The sequence below is a fragment of the Pelodiscus sinensis genome, chromosome 25, assembly GCF_052426305.1.
Source record: "Pelodiscus sinensis isolate ZL-2025 chromosome 25, ASM5242630v1, whole genome shotgun sequence".
NCBI lineage: Eukaryota > Metazoa > Chordata > Testudines > Trionychidae > Pelodiscus > Pelodiscus sinensis.
The window spans coordinates 13,807,710-13,830,795 of record NC_143076.1 but is presented as its reverse complement, the minus strand read 5'-3'; the positions used below and the strand labels follow the sequence as shown (position 1 = coordinate 13,830,795).

Sequence of the window (23,086 nt, the reverse complement as noted above, 5' to 3'; positions counted from 1 at the left end):
TTCAGAGGAAGAGCCACAAGAATGGTTAGAACACGTGCCCTATAGCCAGGGACTCTCTTTTAGAAAAGGTTGTAGAGCGACATGATCATAGTTTATAGTCCCTACCTGGGGAACAGAAATTTCATAATAGCGAGCTCTTTGATCAAGTACACAAGGGCCTCACAAAAGACAATGGCTGGAAATTGGAGCTAGATGAATTTAAAGTAGAAACAAGGTGTATACCTGTAACAGTGAGGGGAATTAACCACCAGAACTACCTAATAAAGGCTAGAATCGCCATCACTGTGAATGTTAAAATCAAGACTGAGGGTATGTCTAGACTACAGGCCTCTGCCAACAGAGGCATGTAAAATAGGCCACCCGACATAGTCAATGAAGCAGGTATTTAAATATCCCTGGCTTCATTAAAATAAAAATGGCCGCCGCGCTGAGCTGGCTCATCTGATCATCGGCACCGCGCACGAGTCAAGATGTGGATCGGTTGACAGGAGAAGCCTTTGTCGACTGCTCCTGTAAGGCATAAGGGAGCAGTTGACAAAAGCTTCCCCTGTTGACCGATCCGCGTCTTGACTCGTGCGCTGTGCTGACGATCAGCTGAGCTGGCACAGCGCGGTGGCCATTTTTATTTTAAAGAAGCCAGGGATATTTAAATCCCTGCTTCATTGACTATGGCGGGTAGCCTATTTTACATGTCTCTGTCGGCAGAGGCCTGTAGTCTAGACATACCCTGAATGTTCCTCTAAAAGATTGACCTTAGCCAAATGGGAGTTAATTCAGGAAAATCCTGGGGCGATTGTGCAGGATGTCAGGCTAGGTCATCACCCTGGTTCCTTGTGGGCTTGGAATGGATGAAATTAAATGCTGTTTCTACCTAATTTGGCAGCATGAACAGAAATATTATGCAGAATGTCGTTGTCACGGACATGCCTGCCTCTCTATTTACCCCCTGCCTGTTATTGTTGTAGGAGATACTTCAGTGAAGCTATGACAGGTTACACCAGCAAAGATCTGTTCAACTTTTCATAGCAGCCTTCAACTTCCTGAAGGGGGGCTCCAAAGAGGATGGAGAGAGGCTGTTCTCAGTGGTGATGGATGGCAGAACAAGGAGCAATGGTCTCAAGTTGCAGTGGGGGAGGTCTAGGTTGGACATTAGGAAAAACTATTTCCCTAGGAGGGTGGTGAAGCATTGGGATGGGTTCCCTAGGGAGGTGGTGGAATCTCCATCCCTAGAGGTTTTTCGGCTTGACAAAGCCCTGGCCGGGTTGATTTAGTTGGGATTGGTCCTGCCTTGGGCAGGAGGCTGGATTTGATGACCTTCTGAGGTCTCTTTCAGCTCTATGATTCTACGATGTCTCAGTGTCTCAATCTCCCTGCTTGAATACAAGAGTCTAATCCTTCCTTTCCAGTATGGTTGATAAGATTAGACACTTTTAAGGGGGCAGGGACTGTGTGGAGAGCAAACAGCACAAGAAATACTTTTGTACAAAGAAGTAACCATTTGGTGTCTCCTTAGCTTTAATTTGTGCCAGTAATTTGTATCTCTCACGAGGTGGGATTTTAAAGCACCCACAATATTAATCTTTATCCAGGGGGGACATGAGAAAATATGAGATAACTGGACACTTCAGAGAATGCTGATACACGTGCCTAAAGACTGAAGGCTCTGATTTCTAAAGTGCTGAGCCCCTCATGGGATGTGGGATGTGAGGCATTTCTGGCATCCTGGCCCAAGACATGCACCAAGGACATGGCCCAAGACATGCTTCTGAGGAAGATGTAATAGAGTAGGCAACTTCAGAACCTGGCCCTAAGGAAAGTTAGTGGGAGTACGTCTGTGCAGCTTGTTTGGGCTGGGGAGCTGTTCTTGTTAGCCACAGAAACATCCAACCCTTTTCTGAGTCTTGAAGTTCTCTCAGCTTGGCGGTTTCATACACCGTAGTACTGGATGGGGGACATTTTCAGGGAAGATTTGGACCAAGAAATGGTCCCAAGCAGATCATGGCTAATAGAGCAAATACCAAGTCATACCCATTCGATGCTGCTTCACCCTCTTTAGACGAAACACACTATCCCCCGTCACCAGGCACATTTACTGAAAGGTTTTGTAGGCCACATTAAAAGCATTTTCTTTGCACTGGAAACTAAATCATGTTCCTATCTCAGGTGCTTCTCCTTCAGACATTTGGGCATAAGCTGAGTGATATTTCTATCAGTGTCTTCAATGGGAAGTGAAGCATGCACATAAAAATATTCAGGAGCAGGGATGAAATCTGGATGTTGCCCAAGGAGCTGTGTTGTATGTCTCTGCAGTGCAGATTGTTTGTTTATATACCCCCTGTCGGCTCAGAAAAAACAGTTTAAAAATAGTACAAGCAAGTGTCAGCAGCAGCAGGAAAACCAGCCAACAATGAAACAAGGCAAGGAAATCCCCTCCAGGATGCCTGGTTCTTCTGTGCAACAGGTGACTGGTCTCTGAGAAGGGCAAGCTAGAGAGAATCCAAAATACCTATTGGATCAACAAGGCAGAATGCTGGCGTGGGCCTTTCAGGGCAATACTGGGGCTTTCGCCTTTACCATAGGACTTAACTGTCTCCAGCAATGGCACTGCTATCATTTTCCTTGGGAGTCTTTCCCATGTGTCTCAGACAGGAGGTCTTCCCTGGTATTTTAGACCATAGCTAGGCCAGCGAGCTTACAGCTGCCCGGATGGGGGAGAGCTCTCCTGTCCACATAATAGAACCTGCTCTCTGAGGGATGTAAAACGTTAACCGGTTAACTGGTATGCACCGCTCCTACGGTGTGTCTAGACTACAGGGTTTGGTTGACAAAAGTGGACTTTTGTCAACAAAACTATACCTGCGTCTACACTACCGCCGAGTTCTGTCAACATAAAGTCGACAGAACTCGTCAGTTTTGTCGATGGCGGTAAACCTCATTCTACGAGGAATGACGCCTATTGTCGACAGAGTTCTGTCGACAGACGGCGTTATTGCATCTACACTGTCCTTTGCGTCTACACTCTCATGTCAACAAAGCAGCTTGCTTTGTCAACAGAACTGGACGTAGTCTCGACGCTTTGTCAACAGAAGCCTGTAGTCTAGACGTACCCTTAATGGTTAATCAGCCACAGGCTGCAGGCTGCTCCAGCCCTGTGGGTTCTGCCTCAGACAGGGGCATTCCAGCCCGGCTGGAGCACTTCCTGTCCGCACTGGGACAGGGCACGTCACAGTCCAGGGCTGCGCTGGACATCCAGAGCAGCACTTGCCTGTGGTGGAAGGGATGCTTCAGACCAGATGCGGCGGGTGGGTGGGCTGCTCAGTCCAGCTGTTCTGGAGTGCCCTCCCCATCTCCCCTTTAATTGGTTAAACAGTTAAGCATGATGTTTAACTGGTTAACCAATCAAACAAGATTTTACATGCCTAGAGAGCGATGTCAGCTCTGCCAGCGAGAAACGTTCTCCTGCCAACACAGCGCTCTGCACACTGGCACCTGCCGGGTTCGCGAGGTGATTTTCTTCACACCCTGGAGCAACATAAAGTTTCAGCACTGATGGTGCCGGTGTAGGCAGAGCCTGGTTTCCCAGCATTGCACAAGTGCTTCATGGAGCTGGAAAGCTTGTCTCTCCCATCAACAAAAGTTGGTCGAATACAAGACGTTACCTCACCCATCTTGTCTCTTATCACAGATCCCTTAGGCACCGCTTAGCCAAGAGATGCATATTAAACCCTTTTGGGCCCAGTCCTTTTGATTCCTACGACTTCATTGTGCTATGGCTTAAACCCAGGTTTCTCAGCCATTGGTACGAGTACCCTTAGGAGTACTCGAGAGAAGTCGGGGGGGTACGTCAACACAGCTGACATTTGGAGAAAACTGAATTTTTGTTTGAAGTTTTACAGCGCTTTATTCTTTTTGTACTTTTTACACCCAAAAATGTCATCATCCGCCCGGCTACGATTAAGATGTTTAAATAAATGTATTGCAACGATAGAAAAAAATTGTGCATGTCTGAAAACTGTAGGTACCGGGGGTACCTAAAAAAATTTTATTTTTAAAGAGGTACTTTATTTTAAAAAGCTTGAGAAACACTGGCTTAAACCATCTCATCCGGTCACTCAGCTCCTGCTGCTTCCTGGGCATTTTTTATTTTTTCCCACAGGTTGAGTGACAGCCTGAGAATTCCCTGGTGCTTTCTGTGGTTGCAAGTGAGGCAGGTTTGCGGCCAGAGCACTTACACAGTAGTGACTGCACTCTGCTTTCCTTACTCTATATATAGCCAGGGCAGCTATTGTGTGTGTTGGGGAGGGGGCACAGCTGCAAGTGGACGTCTGTGTGTTAGGGATGTAATAGTGTCGTCGATTAACGATAAGCAAAAGCTCATCGGTTAATGCTATCGTTTACACGCATTCCCCCCCATCCCGTCAGTAAATGTTTTAGCAAGCTGGCCAGCAGCCCGGCTCAGTCCTGGCTTGTGCCACGTCTGGGACCGACCCCCGCTGTGGCTCTGCATTTTAAGTGTATTCAGAGCAGATTGGGCAGGCAGCCCAGCTCAGTCCTGGCTCATGCTGGGTCTAGGAGCTCAGACGCCCCCTCCCCCTCACAGACAGGGGCTGTTGCCACCCCGCACTGCTGCCTCTTTATCAGAGGCAGCAGCACGGGGTGACAGGCAGCCGGTCCACGAGGGGAGCTGGTTTTTAAACTGGCTCCCCTCGTGGACCAGCTCCTGCCTGGCACCCCACGCTGCTGCCTCTGTATCTCTATATATAACCAGAGCTCTGTATCTCTATATACAGGTACAGCAGTGTGCCATGGCAGGGGGTTCCTCGGGAGTGGGGCCACAACGCACTGGCTGCTGGCCCCACCCCCGGGCGCTATAGAATAGTCGAGTTACCGATAAGAATTCATGAGGTTAATCGACTATTCAATTAACCGATATTTAACATCCCTAGCATGTGTAGCTGCATGCATCCATGTGCTTTTGTGTAGGCATAGATCCCTTGTCTGTTCGGGAGTTTTCACTGGTGAATGACCAGTCATAGTCTTGCACAATCACTTGTGTTTTTTATTAAGTACAATTCTGACACTCCTGATGTGAGCATCAGACATCAGGCAAGCCACAAGCTCTCTGCCCATGCTCTCACACACACCTCTCCCCCACTCTCAGGTGCTAACCCCTGTGGCCACCAAGGACCAAATGAAGCCTCATTGCTTAGCCCTTCTCTCTCCCTGCCCCTCGTACTCCTCTACTCCCTCCTTCCCCAAACCCCTTTGTTTGCAAAAATCCCAGTGCAGGTTGTTGCTCATGTGCCCCAAACAGTCTCTGTGTTTGCATGGGTCCAGGACAGCCATAGCCTGACTTCAGAAGTGGAGCTTAAATGGGCCCAGCTCCTTGACTCTTAGGGGAGGGCAGCAGGAGATCACCGCCGGGAAAAAAATCTTACTCCTCCCGCAGTGTCCTGCACAACCCTGCGGCCACAGCCAAGCCCCTCCATCCTGGGACGTGTGAATCCATCTTCCCCCAGCTGCTTCCCTTCAGCTTCATCCCTGCTAGAAAACACGTAGGCCAGCCAGGAGCACTTGCTGTGGGGGTGTCCCCCTGGGACCAGGGAAATGTGCAAGGGCGGCGAGCCTCACGTGTCAACAAGCCCTTTTGTAATAGAGTCAGCTGGGCTCTGGGCATTCCCCCCCCCCCGCTTCCCAATGAAGGACAGACCAGTGCTGAGACCCTGCCATCTCTCTCAGCGTGGCCTCGTGCCAGCCGCTCTTCAGAGCCCGGGCTTCATGCCTCTGCGCGGTGCCCCTCTTTGTACATTGGCAGCGCCAGGCTTATACTGTGTTTCCAAGCAGCCCAGGCGAGGCTGAGCCCTGCAGAAAGGCCTGTGGCGAACACTCAGAGGGAAGACAGAGGCCCTTTTGTTTTTTCCTGGTCCATCCCATGCTCCAGAACCCTGGCCAGTGAATTCTCCAGACCTTTGCCCAGCCGAGCTGAGAGAAGCCGTGGGAGACCCTGTCTGCTCCTTCCCCAGCAGGAGTCAGAGCTGCCTATTGCCAGGATAAGGTGCCACCGATAACAGAGCACCCCTAGAAAGGGCGGGCCCAGATCCCCCTTTGGTATCCCGCTCCCACAGCCCTGGTCATGCCAGTGAAAAGTTGTCCAGAGGCCCCGGCAGCTTGATTTAACTGCATCCCCTTTTTTCTTTGGTCTCTAAAGCCAGCAGCAGCCCCACGTCGGGCCTGGGGACCGCTGCCATCGTGGGCATCCTCATCGTCATCTTCGTGCTGCTCCTGGTGGCCGTGGACATCACCTGCTACTTCCTGAACAAGTGCGGCCTGCTGATGTGCATCGCGGTCAACCTGTGTGGCAAGTCTGGGCCCGGGGCCAAGGGCAAAGACATGGAGGAGGGCAAAGCCGCCTTCTCGTGAGTTACCTCTCTGCTCGCCTCTAACCCATCCTCCCATCCGCTGCGATCTCCCTGGAACGGAAGAGCCCCACAATACAGCCCCTCTCCACAGTCTTGTAGCTTTGGGTGCCAAGCGGCTGCCTGGGGGGGGGGGGCACACCAGTGCTTTGAGGCAGTTGTCCTTCTGCCAGGAGATTCGTGCCTCCCTGCACCTGCATAGTCTCCATATTCCAGCTTCATCTCTGGGGAAGCCAGTCTTTGAGCCGGCTGCTCTGGCACTACGTGGGCAGGGGATGGGGTTGGGAGCCACTCTTGCTTTGCTGTGTTTTGATGGAGAGGATTGCTAGGGGGGTCCCCTGGTTTTTACCCTATCTTCCTCCAAAGCCACCCTCAGGCTGACCCGGAACCCAGCCAGCTCAGCTGGGAGAGGGTCTGTATCCAGAAGCCACATCCTAGTCAGGGGGACAGAGGGCGTTTGTCTATGCAGCACCCCCCGTACCTCAGGGGAGGGGCGAGCTGCTCACTGACACTTGGCATTGCCATGGTCCCTGTTTTGGGTTTGGGAAGGGGGCATGTGTCAGGGCTGAGAACCAAGCTCCTTTCCCAGGCCACATCCTCCCACGCTGAGAGTTGCTGCTGGCAGCATGGCTCTCTCGCCCCCAGGGAAGGGCGCTTGTTTGAGTCTGGGCCCCACTCACCCACGCTTGCAATCTCCCGACAGGAAAGATGAGTCGAAGGAGCCCATTGTGGAGGTGCGGACTGAGGAGGAGCGGACCCCAAACCACGACGGGGGGAAGCACACCGAGCCCAACGAGACCACTCCGCTGACGGAGCCAGAGTACGTTGAAATGAGATCGTTCTAGCGGGCAGTCGATGGTAACCATGGTAACCTCCGAGCTCTCACGTAGGTAACACAGGCAGGGGAAGGAGAGCGAGAAAGGTTCGGAGCTTGGTCCCTGCCTCATCACAGTGGGGAATTCCTCTTTCCCCAGCCCGCACGGGGCACCGTTTCATTGGTAATATTTGCAAAGCACTAGAACAAAGCTCCATTCCTTGGTGCCGAGCTGCTTCCCATGCTGTAGCACTGTCGCCCGGCCCGGCTCATTGCCAGCGCTCCAGAGCAGATGCCCTACATCTCACTGCCGTCTGGAGTTGCAGTGCTGAACTAACAGCGTCAACACCTCGCCCCAAGCAGAAGGGCCTCCTGGAGTTGATCGCAACAGAGCAGCTGCGCTTTGAGTTTGTGCCAGGTTTACAGCGTTGGGGGGGAGGGGACACGTAACAAGTTCAGAGGTCCATGCCTGCACGTTGGGCCAAGAGAAGGAGTGGGAGTGACCCCTGGGTCTCCTGTGCACTGGAGAAATGATCTCCTTGGGCGTGAGCCAACGCTCAGTGCGTCCACACTGGCCGGATGAACCGGATTGGCCCTGCATCCGATTCAGCAGTGTTCTAACCCGCTGTACTTGCAGTTCCTTCTGGGCCCCTCCTCCAGCACCCCTAGTTCAGCTCCCGGAAGCAGTGCATAGTGGGAGATTTCCGAAGGCAGCTGGCATTCTGTGTGGAAGCAGTGGGCGGTGTGGTTGAACCCTGTCTGCTTCCTTGAATCGACGCTGGCCCTTCACTGGCTGCGAGTGAACCAGTTTGTCCTCAAGTGTTTATTAAACCTGCTGGAAGATGGACCAGCTCTGCGGGGGGATGTCAAGCGCCTTACAGCCACACCCACCCTCTATAAACCGGGACAGAGACGCTGTCTGAGCTCTCCGGAGAAGAAATAATTCCTTTGTCCAGTCATTTTTGGTCCCTGGTTGGGGGTTGATGTAGCCGATTTCTCATTTTCTCGCCCAGAGTGCTGCTCCTTCCCTGCCAGGGCGAGCAGTGAGAACTGGCGCAAAGGCTTTGCTGACGGCACTGGGAGTCTGGGCATGGTCAGGAGAGGAGCAGGAGCCGTGTTTATGCAGCAGCGCTGGATTGGGGGCTGTGCTGTTGCTGATGAATATGTTGAGATTTCCTGGGGTGGTTGTATTGAACTTTTAATGAAGTTATTAACCTTTACAGACGTTGCCTCCAATTAATAAGCCAGCCTTGGTGATGTTGAAGGTGCTGGCTTCTCACTCAGTGAACCATTGTCTTTCCAGCAGCTTTCCCCCCGTTTCCACCTCATAAAGCTTCCAGCTTCAGAAAGGCTCCCATCAGTAAAGCTGTCTAGGCTCCATCATGGCTGCCAAAGCACGGTTTACGCCGGCATAGATCACGCTGGCACTCACTGGAACTAAACTAAAGGCCGACTCGTTCACAAGGGCAGAAGGGGCCGGCCCAAACGTTCATGTGGGGGGAGGCCTCATAATCTCTGAGGCTTGATGAAAGTAAGGGGTGCGCTGACACTGGGGCAGGAGGCTTGGCCCTAGGGCCCTGCTCAGGACTAGAAAAGTGATGAGGCCGAGGTGGGTTACTGGCTCACAAGTGTGGGGCCCTCAGGAGCAGGAGGAAGACAAGGGTCCACAGAGGTGTTCGGGAGGAGACCGAGAAGGGAGGCTAGGTTAGGGGACAAAGCCTAACCTAGGGCCAAGTTTGGGGTGAAGTTTGGATTAAAACTTGACGCACAAAACTCCATGTGGACAAGCTACTCCCGAAACACTGTGGACTCCCTGCTCTTCCTCCTCTTCCTCGTTGCGCTGATGTGCAACTCTTCCTCGTTGCCTATTCCCAGTTGCACATCTGGCCTCAGAAGGGTTGCTCTTTTCCTGCTTCTGTGTCCTCTGTGTGCCTTGTAACTGCATGCCACGCTGCTGCCGCTTCCGCCGCGCCCTCTCGCGCTTCCGCTTATTTCTCCCCTTTCATGTATGGGCTTCATTGTCTATTTCTCTTCTACTCCTGTCCTCCTCGCAGGCACCCAGCTGACACCACAGCTACCGTGGAGGACATGCTGCCTTCCGTAACCACGGGCACCACTAATTCTGACACTATCACCGAAACCTTTGCCACTGCTCAGAACAGCCCGACCAGCGAGACCACCACACTGACTTCCAGTAGTGCCCCGCCAGCCACCGCTATCCCTGACTCAAACTCCGTGCCGCCCAGCCAGGCCACTCCGGCCAAAGGGGCAGCCGCCTCAGCTTCCTCGCCACTGTCCTCGGCCCCCAAAGTCGCCCCCCTTGTTGACCTCAGTGACACCCCTACTTCTGCTCCAGCCACTAGTAATTTGTCTTCGAGTGTCCTGGCCACCCAAGGGGCAGTGCTTAGCCCTAGCACTGCCACCAACATGGCTGAGGCCCCAAAGGCTCCAGCCAGTAGCAAGCCGGCCACCCCAGCCCCTGCCCCTGCCAACCCCACTAGCCCTCCAGCTTCTTCAGAGCCCAAGCAGGAGGTGTCCAGCACCAAAAGCCCTGAAAAGGAAGCTGTGCAGCCCAGCACGGTGAAGAGCCCAACAGAAACAGCCAAGAACCCAACTAACCTGAAGAGCGAGGCTGCCTCAGGCAACACCACAAACCCCTCCCAGAACGAGGACTTTAAAATGGACGAAGGGACCTTCAAGACCCCAGACATTGACCTTGCAAAGGATGTTTTTGCAGCTCTGGGCACTGCTGCTCCTGCCACTGTGGCTAGCGGGCAAGCTCGCGAGCTTGCTTCTTCCACTGCAGACAGCTCTGTACCGCTGGCACCGGCAAAGACCGAGTATGGCTTGCCTTTAATCTTCCGTGGGTGGTGTGCTGTGTTTCTTGTGCATCCGTGCTGTGCTGTGTTCTCGTTGGATGTTCTCTGAACTAACCGTGTTGTTTCTCTAGCAAACTAACTTGCCTGCTAACTGCTCCAGCAAGGGCGCTAGGGTGACAAGGTGAAAGGAGGAGCAGGAGCCCCTGGGAGCAGCGCAGGCTGGTGCCACGGGGAAAGGGGGAGCCCTGGATTAATAATGTGTCACTGTTTAGACTTCCCAGTAGCCCCCTCCTATTCTTGATTCTCTTGGGACAGGGCTCAGGATTGATTCCTTGTGGCAAAAAGGGGCCTTAATTCGAATTAGCTGTTAAACCTCATTCCAGGAGAAATAACAGCTAATTCAAGTTAGGGCTTTTCTTCGAACTCCCCTTTCACTGCCACGTGTAGATGCGGGCAGTTATTCTGGGCTAGCCAATTTCCAAAAATGGCGAGTGCCCGGGAACATGCTAATGAAGCGCGGGATATTTAAATCCTGCACTTCATTAGCAATTTTGGTCTCCCTCATTAGCCTCCCTAGTTCGAACTAGGGGGCTAGTGTAGCCATACCCCAAGCTCCTGCAGGTCACTGGCGACTGCAGTTTCACCAATGTAAATCCAGAGCTGCTCAACTGGAGTCGCTCCGGATTTACTCCATTGAAAAGCAAATCGGAACCTGGACCCGAGGGGAGCTGTGAGTGTCCAGCCCTAAATTAGTAAGTTCCCTATGGAGAGGGACCCTGGCATCAGTCGGCCTTTGGGACCCACACAGCTGTTTGCGGCTGGCCCGTTTGGCCTTGTTTCATCCTAGTGAGCCAGTGATCAATTTCCCTCCACCCAGTCTCAGGGGATTTCCGAAGTGATTAGGAGCCACTAAGCCTGTAGTCATGAAGGGACGCAGCCTTGTTGCATCCGGACGGGATCCCCTCCCACCTGCAGGCATCGCCATGTGCCTGACGTTAGGCAAGAGGCGCAGCACTACCGGGAGTTGCTGACAGCATGGGTTGCAGCAGTAGCCGGTGTGTTGGGGCGGGTGAGGGGCATTATGGGGAGCTGCCCTGCTGGAGGTTTGAGGATAGGGCTATTTTGCCAGCTCAGCCTGGCCAGCGAGCCTGGCGTGAGGAATGGTATTGTCTGGGTTCTGCACAGCCTTCTGGCTGCCTGGCCGGGTGCCAGGCATGATCAGAGACAGGTCCAGACGAAGGAAGCAGGCGCTCCTTCCCAAATGCAATGGGACTGGTACCCTCCTTAGGGGAAAGGGTGTTCTTGCATTGGAAGAACAGCTCAGATTTGTTGGCGCAAGCGGTTTGATGTGGCACGATGCTGAATTGTGCCCTTGGCGAGAACTTCTCCCGCCTTCCCTTTCCCAGGAAAAATACCCCCGTGCTCACAGCTGTGTATTAGCCCCAGCAAAGCCACTGGCACTCCAATTTGACACCATTGATCTCAGTGCAGTTCCCCTGGTGTGGGCGGTCCTCCGTCAGCTCCTGAGCATTCTGTAGGGAGTCCCTGCTGGAGCGAAGCCAGAGCACGTGCTGTCCCATAGTATTAGTGAGGTGCCTAGCACCTCGTGGCTTCTGGGCACGTCATCACGTCTGCCGTGCTGCTAACACGCTGTGGCCCATCAGCAGACCGGCATGTGCATTCTGTCCCATTTCGACCAAGGCCGAGCAGCACAGCAGATGTTTTTGGGCTGGTCTGACCACACAGCTGGAGTGACCAAAGCGAAGTGGCTGCATAGCAAAGGAATCCTCATTGACTTACCTCTATTTGCAGTATTGCCTACAGGCCAGGGCCATATTGTGCGTAGTGCCAGACACACACATAACGAAGAAAGAGTCCCTGGCCTGAAGAGCTTGCAGCCTAAATGCTAGGACTGGGGTGGCCAACCCGTGACAGACGAAGAGCCAAAATAGTGGTGGATACAACGCAAAGAGCCCAGGGAAAAAAGTTGTTGAGGGGGGAAAAAAAGGCCCGGCCGCCATTTTGAAAGCGGCCATTTTGAAGTCTGCACCAGTGTCCCATGCAGACAGAAACACGCTGCCCCTTGAAGAGCCGCGGGTGTGGGAGCTGCAATTTTTTCTTTGAAGAGCCGCGGGTTGGCCACCCCTGTGCTAGGAGGTTGCGTGCAGCGTGCACTGTGATTAACCAGGAAGAAGCCCAGGGGATGCGTTGCCAGCAGTGAACAGGCATGTCCACCTGCAGCCCTTCTTCCCACTTGCACAGGCTGAGGGAGCCCTTGTATAAGGAGCATCAGAGAGTCCTTCTAACTCTGCCCACTCCATACCAAGCCCAGAATCCAAGGTAGAAACTCAAAAGCATCTCTGCAGCTGGCTTATCTGGTGTATGGGTATTCTCCTAACCTGGCTGGTCTGCCCCCAGCAGTGCTGGTGAAGTGAACCCCGGAAACTTTCTTACCAGCTAGACCTTGGAGACAGCCACTGTGCCGTAAATGGACCCCACAGCCTGGTAGGAGCAGTAGGGTGGAGAGGGTTTCCATCCGTGAATACCTGGTTTCCAGTCCTGCTTGGCTCAGTGTGAAATGGGGAAATAGTGTGGCCTTTCCCCCATGCGCATGCTGTCCCCATTTCGCTGTGGGGTGAGGGAGAGGAGAGCATGCATCGGCTGTGTTGGACTTTAGACTCATGTTAGAAAAAATACTTTCCAGGTCACAGTTTTCAGCTTGAAAAATGTGAGCTGGCTGCAAACAGGAAGGAAGGATCGCAGGTGCCCAAGGTAGCTGCTCCTGAAATCCAGAAATCCCCCACTGCTTATTCTTGTGTCAGTGTTAGAGCCAGACTGTCAGTCTCTGCTCACACTAGCTTGCACTACTGGAGAAGGTCAGTCGCCCTAAAGCTGCTATATAGGGCCAAGAAGTAAGGGCTCAGGGCTGGCTGAGGGTGAAGCTGGAGTTCCATGCATTGTACCCAGCTCCCTTCCTCCTAGCAGAAGAGCCTCTATGGGACCATTGTAGTGGGTATAAATTGAAGTAGCCCTGTGACTTCTCTAACTCGGTCGAGTTTGGGTCTCTTCGCTGGCCCCAGGAGGTTGTACTTGGGGCAGCTGGGAATTACAGCCCTTGTTTCTGCAGAGGTCAGTCTCAGAGCTGGGTGAATAAATTCCATCCCTTTCTCTCTCCCCATGTATCATGGTGTTCTCAGATTTACTCTCAGAATATTTCCTACAGGAGAAAAGTCCCCATTGTTAAAAATTCACCCTTTTTGGATTGGGCACATGGGTCACATGGTATTGTTTCTGTCCCTTAACCAGTGTGATTTGTAGAAGCAAGTATCCATTGCAGATGCATGTTTGCTTCCTGCAAATGCTGCTAGCAGCAGCCTCATTCCATGGAGCATCCATGGAAAGTGAACCCAAAAGGGATGGAAACGAAGTCCAAGCAAATATATTTCCAAAGCTGAAAGTCTTTTCCAATATTCCCCCAGCTCTAGCCATGCTATTGCAGAAGGTGGGGTGATGCCTTGTGTGGAACATCTGGGAGCTATTCCATAAGTATATTCTTTAGTGCTAGCACATCTAACAAAAATAAATAAACCAACTGTTGGCCTCTATCTAACCTGCACTATCTTGGTGACTTTTCCTCAGGAAAACCCCTGTAGAAGAAAAGTCTGAGGTGCAAGCAACGGAACCTAAGAGCCCTCCAGCAGAAGTCAAGACGGTCCCCAATGAAGCCACACAAACAAATGAAAATGAGAGCAAAGCATGATCAGCAACAGAAAAGAAAAAAATGACAGAACAACTTCACCTGAGCATTTAAAACACAACACACATCTCATTCCTCTAGTGTCTTTTGCCTTTAAAAGAAAACCAGACAAAATGAAAAAAATGCATAAATGGGGATCTCTTTTTTTTTTTCTTTGTAGGTTTGTAGGAAGATTCTATTTGTTGTGCACTTGCTTTTAAGGAAAAATAAAATATGCTTTTAAAAAAGGTTGATCCCGCAACCAGCTCAGGGCTCAATGAGCCCTGCTTATAGTCAAATAAACAAGGTTACAAACACCAATTGCAAAATGTTTAGGAAACTCAAAACCAACCCGGGGGGAGGGAGGGATAAACCCTGACTTTTCTTTGGTTAGCCTAACAGAGTAAACAGCTATACCATGAGGTACAGGCTGTCCTGAATGAACAAAGTCCACAATTTATTTTTATACTTTTCAGTCGAGTTTGAAATATGTAAAGCCTCGTAAATAATAAGTTAACGTTTCTGTTCACTTTATGTTTGTTCAGTAGGCAGAGTGTCTCTCGCCCTTTGTGACTGAATCCAATTGCCGGCTTAGACAGTTATTTGGGGAGTAATTATAATTATTATTGTTATTTTTAGGAAGAATGCCAAAATTGCAGCTTTGGGGATATATTTCAATTTGCAGTATTCAGACTTCTACATTTTTTAAATTTTATTTTAAATCTTTTTGCCAACTTTTTTGTTTTTTCCAGTGTTTACAATCGACAAATGTTTTTTTTAACTTTTGTTGTGTTTAAATGTATGTGTAAAATAGCTGCCTTTTTTTTAAGTAAATACAGTCTATAGATATTAGATTTACTAGCATGCTTGCTTTGCAAAGGGAGACATTTTAAAATATGGATGTTTACAATAGTTGTTTCCCCTTTATCTTTTTAATTATTATTATTATAATTATTATTTCTTACTGGAGTAAGAAGATAAGTAACGCTGTTTATTTTACTGTTGGTGGGTGGACAACTGACCACCAACCAAGGTATGTGTCTAGCAATGCATTTAAGTGCATTAACTGTAAGCACAGTGGGAATACCGGTGTGCTTAAAGTAAAGCATGCACTTAAGTCCTTTGCTGGACTAGGGACCAACTGCATAAGAGAAATATGTTCTCTGCTTTTCTTAGACATTCTCCCCTGTTCCTTCCAGGAATCCTCCCTTAGCTTTGAGAAGCAGAAGGGAGTTTGTACAGTCAGGGCTGGTCTAGTCTCAGTGAACAGATGTTTCAATAAACCAATTCCCCCTTTGTAGAAAAAAAGTAAATAAATGCTATTTTCTTTTACCCTAGGATTTAAAAGGAAAGCGCTTGTGCACTTCAGGAAACTAGTATCTTCTTTGGGGGAGTGGGAACCTTAAAAAAATCTTTTCATTCACGAGGGGGTGAAATTCACCAACACAAGGTGTATGCACCACATCTATGGTCTGAGCCTCTAAAGATTCAACGGCATGATTTGATGCTCTCTTGAGTAGTCCACATATGCTTTTCCAGATCGGGGGCCTTAGAGACCTTATCCAAAGCCTATTGACAGAAAGACTCCCATTTGGTTTCTTTGGCCTTTCAATCATACCTGCAGTGCTCAAAATGAGACTGACACGGTGCATAAGCTTTGCAGGGAGGTGAACTTTGCTCTTGCAGCAGCATCAGAGACGACTGGTGCTTGGCATCTTAGAAAAACTGCAGAATTTTGGGTGAGAAAAAGAGTGAATAAGGGGTGGGGGAGGGGAATAAGAGTGGGTGGTTGGGGGAAGACCAGCCCTTTGTATAGAAATTTTCCCCCTTTTTGGCTTTTATTTTGTTTTAATTTTTTGGTTTGTTTTCCATTCTACTTTAGATCTGCAAGCTTGTGCACTGTGGGCGCGTGAGTATTTTAGTGTGAAATGTGGTTTTTGTCATAGTATTGAAATAATTAAAATAAAAAAAAAACTTCAACATAGTTTGGATGTGGAAGGTGTAGCGGATAGTTCAGATAAAAAAAATATTCAGGAAAATAAAGAGAGTAACTCTTATAAGGAACAGAAGCCTGTAAATGAGAGACAAACGGACAAGCAAGCCTGACTACAGCATCTATTCCTTTGTGCTATGGTAAAGAACAAATGAAAGAAGATTTTGGGTGGGGAGACTGCAGTTTGGCTCAGCTACATTGAACCACTCTCTTCAGTGTACTTTTATAATGATGCAGTCTTTAACAGTGGCATCACTAGATTATAATTTCAAACTGTGAAAAATAATGGTCTTGTCATTTGCTAAATGTGGGGGGGTTGCATTTTTTTTCTCAGCTCCTGGGGATGGAAATGGAGGCTAACTGTGTGTGTGTATCTGTGTATACACCCACACTCACACAACACCCATCCTTAACATACCAGTAGGGTGGATGGATGTTTGATTAAACATCCTGGACCAGATCTGACCCTTGCTTATCCCCATCAGTGCAGCAGGTGTGTAACTAGGGGTAAGATTTGGCCATTGGTCCCTAAGAAAACATTTTTTAAAGAAATGGATTGATCAAATGTGGCATGAAGGGCCACCGTGGTTTCTCGGGAGGAAGAATCCACGTAGCCATGGGGGACTCTGTGAGTTGGAAGTGAGAATGTGTACCTCGGTTCATAACGATTATCAAGAGAATCTGTTCATCCTTCATGTGAAGTTGTTGATGGCTTTGACTTGCTTTGCCAACTATATTCTATACCTCATAAGTTATTACCCCTGGAGAGCTGAGCAGCTGTTATGAGGCAAATACTGCACAATCCCAGTGACTAGATACAAATCCATTGACACGAGTCTAGGTCTGTTTGACAAGAACTTGGACTTGGGATATGGATATCTAAATTGGCCTTTGTCTTGAATAGGAAACCAATTCAGAGCTGGGTCCAAAGCCCATCCTTGTCAATAAAAAAGACTTCCATTGACTTCAGTGGGCCTTGTATCGAGATTCCTGAAATGGGACATCATGTCTAGATATCAGCAAATGTTGTGGTTACTGGACTAGTAGTGAAATCCATTCTGCCCCTTTTCAATACTGACCTTTTTCAACAATCAGTACTTGTGTATTTACTCTTGAAAGCATTTTTATACTTCTCCATAACCAGAGAATGTCATTTTAATTTAGAAATATTTCACTTTTCTAAACTAAAATAGTTTAGTCTTCATTATTTTTTTAAATCTTTGAAGAGGGACCAACCTGGCACCGTTTACATTGTATATATTTATATATGTGTTGTTGCCATACATATATATCTATATAGCCACTGAGTCTGATTAGCCTCTGGTAGTGGTGTGATTGCATTTCATGTTGCACCAAGCATACAATACCAAGACAACAGCGCATCCAATTGTTCAGCTTTTAGACTGGAGTTTTATTTTCACACTTTTATATGGAGCCTTCGGACCCCAGGTTTTCGCACTAGGCTGTTTTGATAGTGGTTCTCAGACCCTCCATTGACATCCCTACCCAGCATTCCCTACTTTTGGGGGCCTTCTATCTTGTTATAAACAAAAAACAAAAAAAAAACTTTTTACCAAGTGAAACATTGATACCACCTTTATTTCCATTCTCACCAGTGTAAATACTGATACTAACGGAGAATTTTGACTTTGCATTCTGTCAGAATACTTGTGTTCAAATAAAAACGACAAAAAAAAGCCCTGTTCTTAAGTCCATCTTTTTTGTTGCCTGCTGCGTCGTGTGTCCAAACTAGGCCTACAGATTCCTTTCTTGTGATTAATATTTGATCCTCCACAGGATTTAGGCACCAGCTTCTGTTGTTACTAGACTGGGGTGTGAGGTTAAAAGAGATTGAATAATCTTGATTGCAGAGTGGCATGGAGACTGAGGAAAGGGGTTATTTGATGATTTCCTGTGGAGCACTTGGCATTGGAAGACAGAGTACTGGGCTAGCTGGACCTTCGGTCCGATCCAGTCTGGCCATTGTTATGTTCTTTAGCAGGAAGGGATTTGGATCTGGGCCATATGAGACACGTCTCCTGTGGAATGGACTCTCCCAAGACCTTCTGTTATTCCAATTCCTCGCCTTAGCAGGAGGCTCTTCTGCCTCAGGGGTTCCTTGGGAAAAACAAACCCAATCACACAGAATATTTTTAAGGTGTGTTCTTTCTTTTCAGCCTCCAATTCTGTCCCCAAGCTATTTAACCCAAAAATGCTCAGGATAGCCCAGCATTGCTCAGTGTGAAATCAGGAAATACGGCATTAGAATGAGCTGGAAAAGTGAGCAAGTTTGCCAGCCATGCCCATACCTGGTTATCCATTTGTTTTAAACAGCACCCTGAGTCACCAACCAACAGTGCCCAGCTGTGAGTTCCATAATTGGCTGTGTCTGTTTGTGATGGAGATGCAGAATTCTCCAATTTGCTTTCCTCTGGGTGAAGTTAACTCTGTTGTCCGACATCTCATTTCTCAGAACAGCTCCAATGAGCAGCAACTGGGAGTCCTTTGCCAACAAGAGTGTTTCCTATGGAAATTGTGCTATAATTTAGCTTGCCAAAAATGCAGTAGATGAAGCTAACAACATGTAATTCAATCCCAAAATGTTGATTTCTAGGGACACGGGGACAAGGGGGATGAGAAGTGATTTTCTATCAGTACCTGTGGGATGCACAAATTGTTCACAGAGAGAAATACGGTAGGCAAGAGACTGCTCTGACTCTGCTTATTAATGCCTCACAATAGCTCTTTCTCCTCGTTGCTTTGCTGCCTTGAGGTTTGCTTTATTTCACACTGCACCCTGCGTTATTCCACCTGAATCTGGGCAGGTTTTCAAAAGTTCCAAGTAACCAGCAATCCCTGCTGGATGGAATGTTCAAAGGCACCTCTGTGATTGAGCAGCATGAAACTCTTTGACCTTGACTTGTGCTCCTAACTTAACGCAGGGTGCTTTTTTGGAGGAGGAAAAACTCCCATTGATTTTAGTGGGAGCCTATTGAGTTCTAGCCAACTGACAATCAGGCTACTTCATTTAAGGACCTAAAGATGTAATTAGGAGCTGGCTTTAGGCTCCCATTTTAAAACAAATCTCAGAGTCTTAACAATCTGCTTTCCACCTGCAGAAAGCCATTTTCCGCCTCAATCTCAGCTCAGTGTGGGAGAATTTGTGCTGAAGAAAACCCTTATTAATATTTTACAATCTATTACCACCCCGATGAGTTCTTCTTCCTGACTTACGCACTACAGCATGAAATCCAGCTTAACTCAATGTTACTAGGGAAATAACCTGACAGGCATGAATGCATTCTACAAAGGAACTGATGAGTCAGGCATCCAGTGAAGAGCCATGACAGAATAATTAGCCCCCTAAAATGCCAACCTAGATGTGACCAGTGCCCTGATCTGTTGTGCTGCTTGATGGTAAAAACTGATCTTGTGCATTTAGCAAATGGTGTACCAATGTTTTATATTATGAAAAAACTCTCATGTAAACAAAATCTCGCCGGCAGCCATTTAACTTCAGACTGCAGAAGTGTGGAAGGAAATATCACGGAAGGATCCTGTGGAGCATCATAATATGGAGGTAAAACCCTTTTAAAGTATGGAAATCACTCTTAGCCTGTATATCCTAGACCTCATTTGATGACTGCAACTGTGTCACAGTGGAATCACATAATAGACATCCTGTCCGATGCTGGCTCCCAGGTAATTCACCTGCATCCACTTGCAGTCAAGAATGAGATCATCACATTGGATTGTATGGTTTATTGTTCTTCCCGTGCCAAGTATGTGGGAAAAGCTTCACTCTAATATCAGGGAGCTATCACCTCCAAAATCATGTCCCTGATGCAGAGTCGTGGCTTCCAGAGCCTTTGTTTTAAGAGCTGCAAAGACTCCAGGGAGGTGGGGGCAATCCCCAGTTTATTAGCCTCAGGAGAAAAACCAAATACAAAAAAAGGAATCAGACAAAAACCAAGTTCCTTTACCAGGAGCCTGCTCCTGAAAACAATGACAGAATTCCCCGCCCCATCCTTTATTGGTGCATATTCATGCCCTAGAAAGCCCTGACCACAACCGACAAAGTTGTTTTTACCCATGAAAGCTTATGCCCAAATACATCTGTCATCTGACATAACGTCGACAGAACTCAGCAGTTTTGTCGACGGCGGTAAACCTCATTCTACGAGGAATAACGCCTTTTGTCGAGTTCTGTCAACAGACGGTGTTATTGCATCTACACTGTCCTTTGCGTCTAAACTCTCATGTTGACAAAGTGGCTTGCTTTGTCAACAGAACTGGATGTAGTCTACTCGCTCTTTGTCGACAGAAGCTTTGTCGACAGTATCTTTGTCGACAAAAGCCTGTAGTCTAGATGTACCCTAAGATGCCACAGTACTCCTGGTTTTTAGAGATACAGACTAACATGATGATCCATCTGAGTCTAGGAAGCCCTGTTTTGTCTTTTAATTTGCTCCTAGAGTGATTTCCCTGTGGTAACCCTCTTATTTATACTCAAGGGAGGGGGCTGAGGCTACCCTGTGCTTAAAGGGAGAGCACCCTATTGCAACCCCAGGCTGTTACCTGTTTATCAGAGAGGGAAAGTGGTGCTTGAAGCGCTAACAGTGTTCCACTTCTAACAGAGAGGCCCAGTAAACTGACAACACTGCAGAGCTGACCGCGATGGTTAGTGACTTCTTGCAGTTGCTAGTCTGGAATCCCCTTGACCAGGGACACTGATTACTGTGTTGGGGGAGGGCTGTGTTTTCTTCACAGAAAGCCCAAATGTTTTAACAAATAAGATTTTTTTTTGGCCAAAAAAAAAGTCATTTTTTAAAAAAACATTGTAGACAAACCCCCAAACTAAAAAGGCTGTTTCAATAGGTAAGCCGATCCTTCTCATTCCTAAGCCAGGCTCTGATGTTGGCTCAGATTCCTGCTAGCCAGCAAGAGCAGGTATGTCCCCAGTCATGGTGCTGCAGTGCCTAGCTGAGATTGGGTTCCACTGCCTGCGGTGCAGCCTATTTCCTGATGCAGTGTCTTAATGAACTATTGGCTCTGAAATCCTTTCCTGTTCACAAAGAGATTAATAGAGGCCTCTGGAATGCTTGCCCTAATTTACTGTGGCTGCAGAACATATGCCCCTGTGATGAGTTCTCTATCCCTGGCGTCAGGGTTGTGTTCAGTGATAAATAGGACTGGAAAAAAAAATCCTCACTAGATCTTTAAATTCTCTCCAACTATTCATCAAGCTCAAGTTCTACCTTCCAGAGCAATAATTTACTTCTCTCCCCTTTCGGTGAATCTACAGCACCTCCGGCATCAATTTCCTAAGTACATCCCTTGATCGCTTAGAATTCTCTGTATCCCTGAGTTGACTGAAGGGTGAGGCCCTTCAGCTTTTGAGAGGAAAGGATGCATATAACTTATTTTTATTCATTCCTCAGGAGGTGCTAGAGGGTAAGTTTGGCACCTGAATTAGGTAGCAAAACAATCTGGGGTTGGATACGGGTTGCGCTATGTTGACTGAGGTTGATTATAGACCAGTGTTTCTTAAACTTTTTAAGACCGAGAAACACCAGACGATGATTTTTTTTTTATGAGGAACACCAAGGATTTTTGTTGAGCAAAATAAATAAATAAATAAGGTCAGGAAAGTTAGTGAGCAAAAAAAAAAAGGTTGCCTGCCCCTTTAAGGGCAGCCATTTTGAATTCTGCTGTTCAACACAGTTTAAGAAACACTGATATAGACCGTCATCAAGGTTTAACGACCCTCCACTGTCAGCCCTGGGCTAGGTGCAAGAATTTCTCCTATGTGTCAGCTCAGTGTGGAGAGTACAGTGCCAAGGCAATGGCCCACAACGGGCTTACAGTCAAAATGATCTTCACAGAGCAAATGGAACTGGCAGCCTACATGCAGACCTATACAAATCCATTACATTAAGGCTTTTCAGGTTGGATCTTTGGTTTCTTTGCTTCCAATTGCCAATAAACTTGGGTTGAGTTAGCAAATTCTGGGCTCCCTGAACTAGAGGTTGTATGTATAAATTCCATTGCGACTTAGTGTCTGTACTTCCGTGTTTCTACCATGCAGCTGGCTACAGGGCATGTCTTCCAACTATTGGAGAAGCCCCCGACACAGCCAATTCTGCTATGCGTCTTGTATCGCAATAGACATGGTAAACATGCTTGGCTGTCCATCCTCCTGAGGTTCTGCCGATGCTATGTGGGAGGTTCTTCTGCTTTATTGACTCACCAGTTTGAACCCATTGGCATTTCTACTTCCACTCTCCACCAGAAATTGCCAGTCCACAAAAGGAGCCATGGATCGTTCTGACTTAGTTGGTTCTTGGATCACCATGGCACAGTTGGGTGGAAGAAGCTGAGCACTGGAGCAGTTAAGCTCCTGGGAGATGAATGTTGTTCTTCACTGTGAATGGAGGGCTGTAAAGATAAATCATTGGATAACGTACGAGTGGGTAATTTTCATTCTTGCACAGGCAAATTTGCATAAAATCACACTTTAAAAACTAAACAATTCAGGTGACATGACAGCCCAAATTAGGACCTGATGATGCGTGGCAATTGGAAATAGGCGAGGAGAGCATAAAAATCTACTTTAATCACAGCGGTGAAGAGCAGGAATAATTCTTAGCCTACCCGATCTATCCACAATGCCTGGCTATGAGAAGCAAAGTTAATTTCCACCTCCTGATGCAAACATTTGACCTCAATGGGACTCAGGACATGAGCTACTCCAACATTGCTTGTTGGCTCCAGCATTAGGGAGAAGATCAAAAGATTTGAAGCAAAATTAATAGATCTCTCCAGGAGTTACACAGCTTTGTTAGTGCCTGTGTCTGCTAAGGGGATGAAATATTGGCTCCATTGACGTGAAATGGATAGCTGTCTCCAATCTAGTCTGAAACACTGCCTCAAACCCGGCCCCAAGGGCATAAGGTCACAGCTGCGCAGTGAATGAGGAAGCATAGCAGGTCACCATTAGTTTAGGACCAAGGAGTTCAATATTCAGAGTAAGCAAGCATCATATTTTGAAGCCGTTTCTCCTGCTGTTTCCCCCTGGAGCCCTGCCTCAAGATTCAGAGCCACATGTTGGAGGCTCCCTAGCGCTTAACTATATTTTTATTGTTGTTGCAGATTGAAAGCTGATTAAAAAACCAACTCTACCACCGCCTAAAAGCCTGACATTTGCAATGGCCAAATTCCTGGAGCACATTAGCGCTCGTCTGCTGATGAAAAGGGGCCAGCAGACATAAGCTCCTCAACCTTGTGAGTTTAATAAGTAAGTAAATA

General features: G+C 48.1%; 1 protein-coding gene across 6 annotated transcripts in view; it reads left to right on the top strand.

Annotated features, from left to right (window-relative positions):
• NCAM1 (neural cell adhesion molecule 1) overlaps positions 1-14,036 on the top strand; it is a 287,961-nt gene extending 273,925 nt beyond the window's left edge. For 4 of the 6 annotated variants that reach the window (XM_089773318.1, XM_089773317.1, XM_075909680.2 and 1 more), the window contains 4 exons: positions 6,209-6,416; positions 7,120-7,236; positions 9,285-10,070; positions 13,689-14,036. In XM_089773318.1, coding sequence (XP_089629444.1) covers positions 6,209-6,416; positions 7,120-7,236; positions 9,285-10,070; positions 13,689-13,809 — 1,232 coding nt within the window. In that variant the 3' untranslated portion in view covers positions 13,810-14,036. The remainder of the gene's footprint in view (positions 1-6,208; positions 6,417-7,119; positions 7,237-9,284; positions 10,071-13,688) is intronic. The other 2 variants (XM_089773319.1, XM_075909677.2) reach the window with 1 other exon arrangement.
• Positions 14,037-23,086: the final 9,050 nt, after the last annotated feature.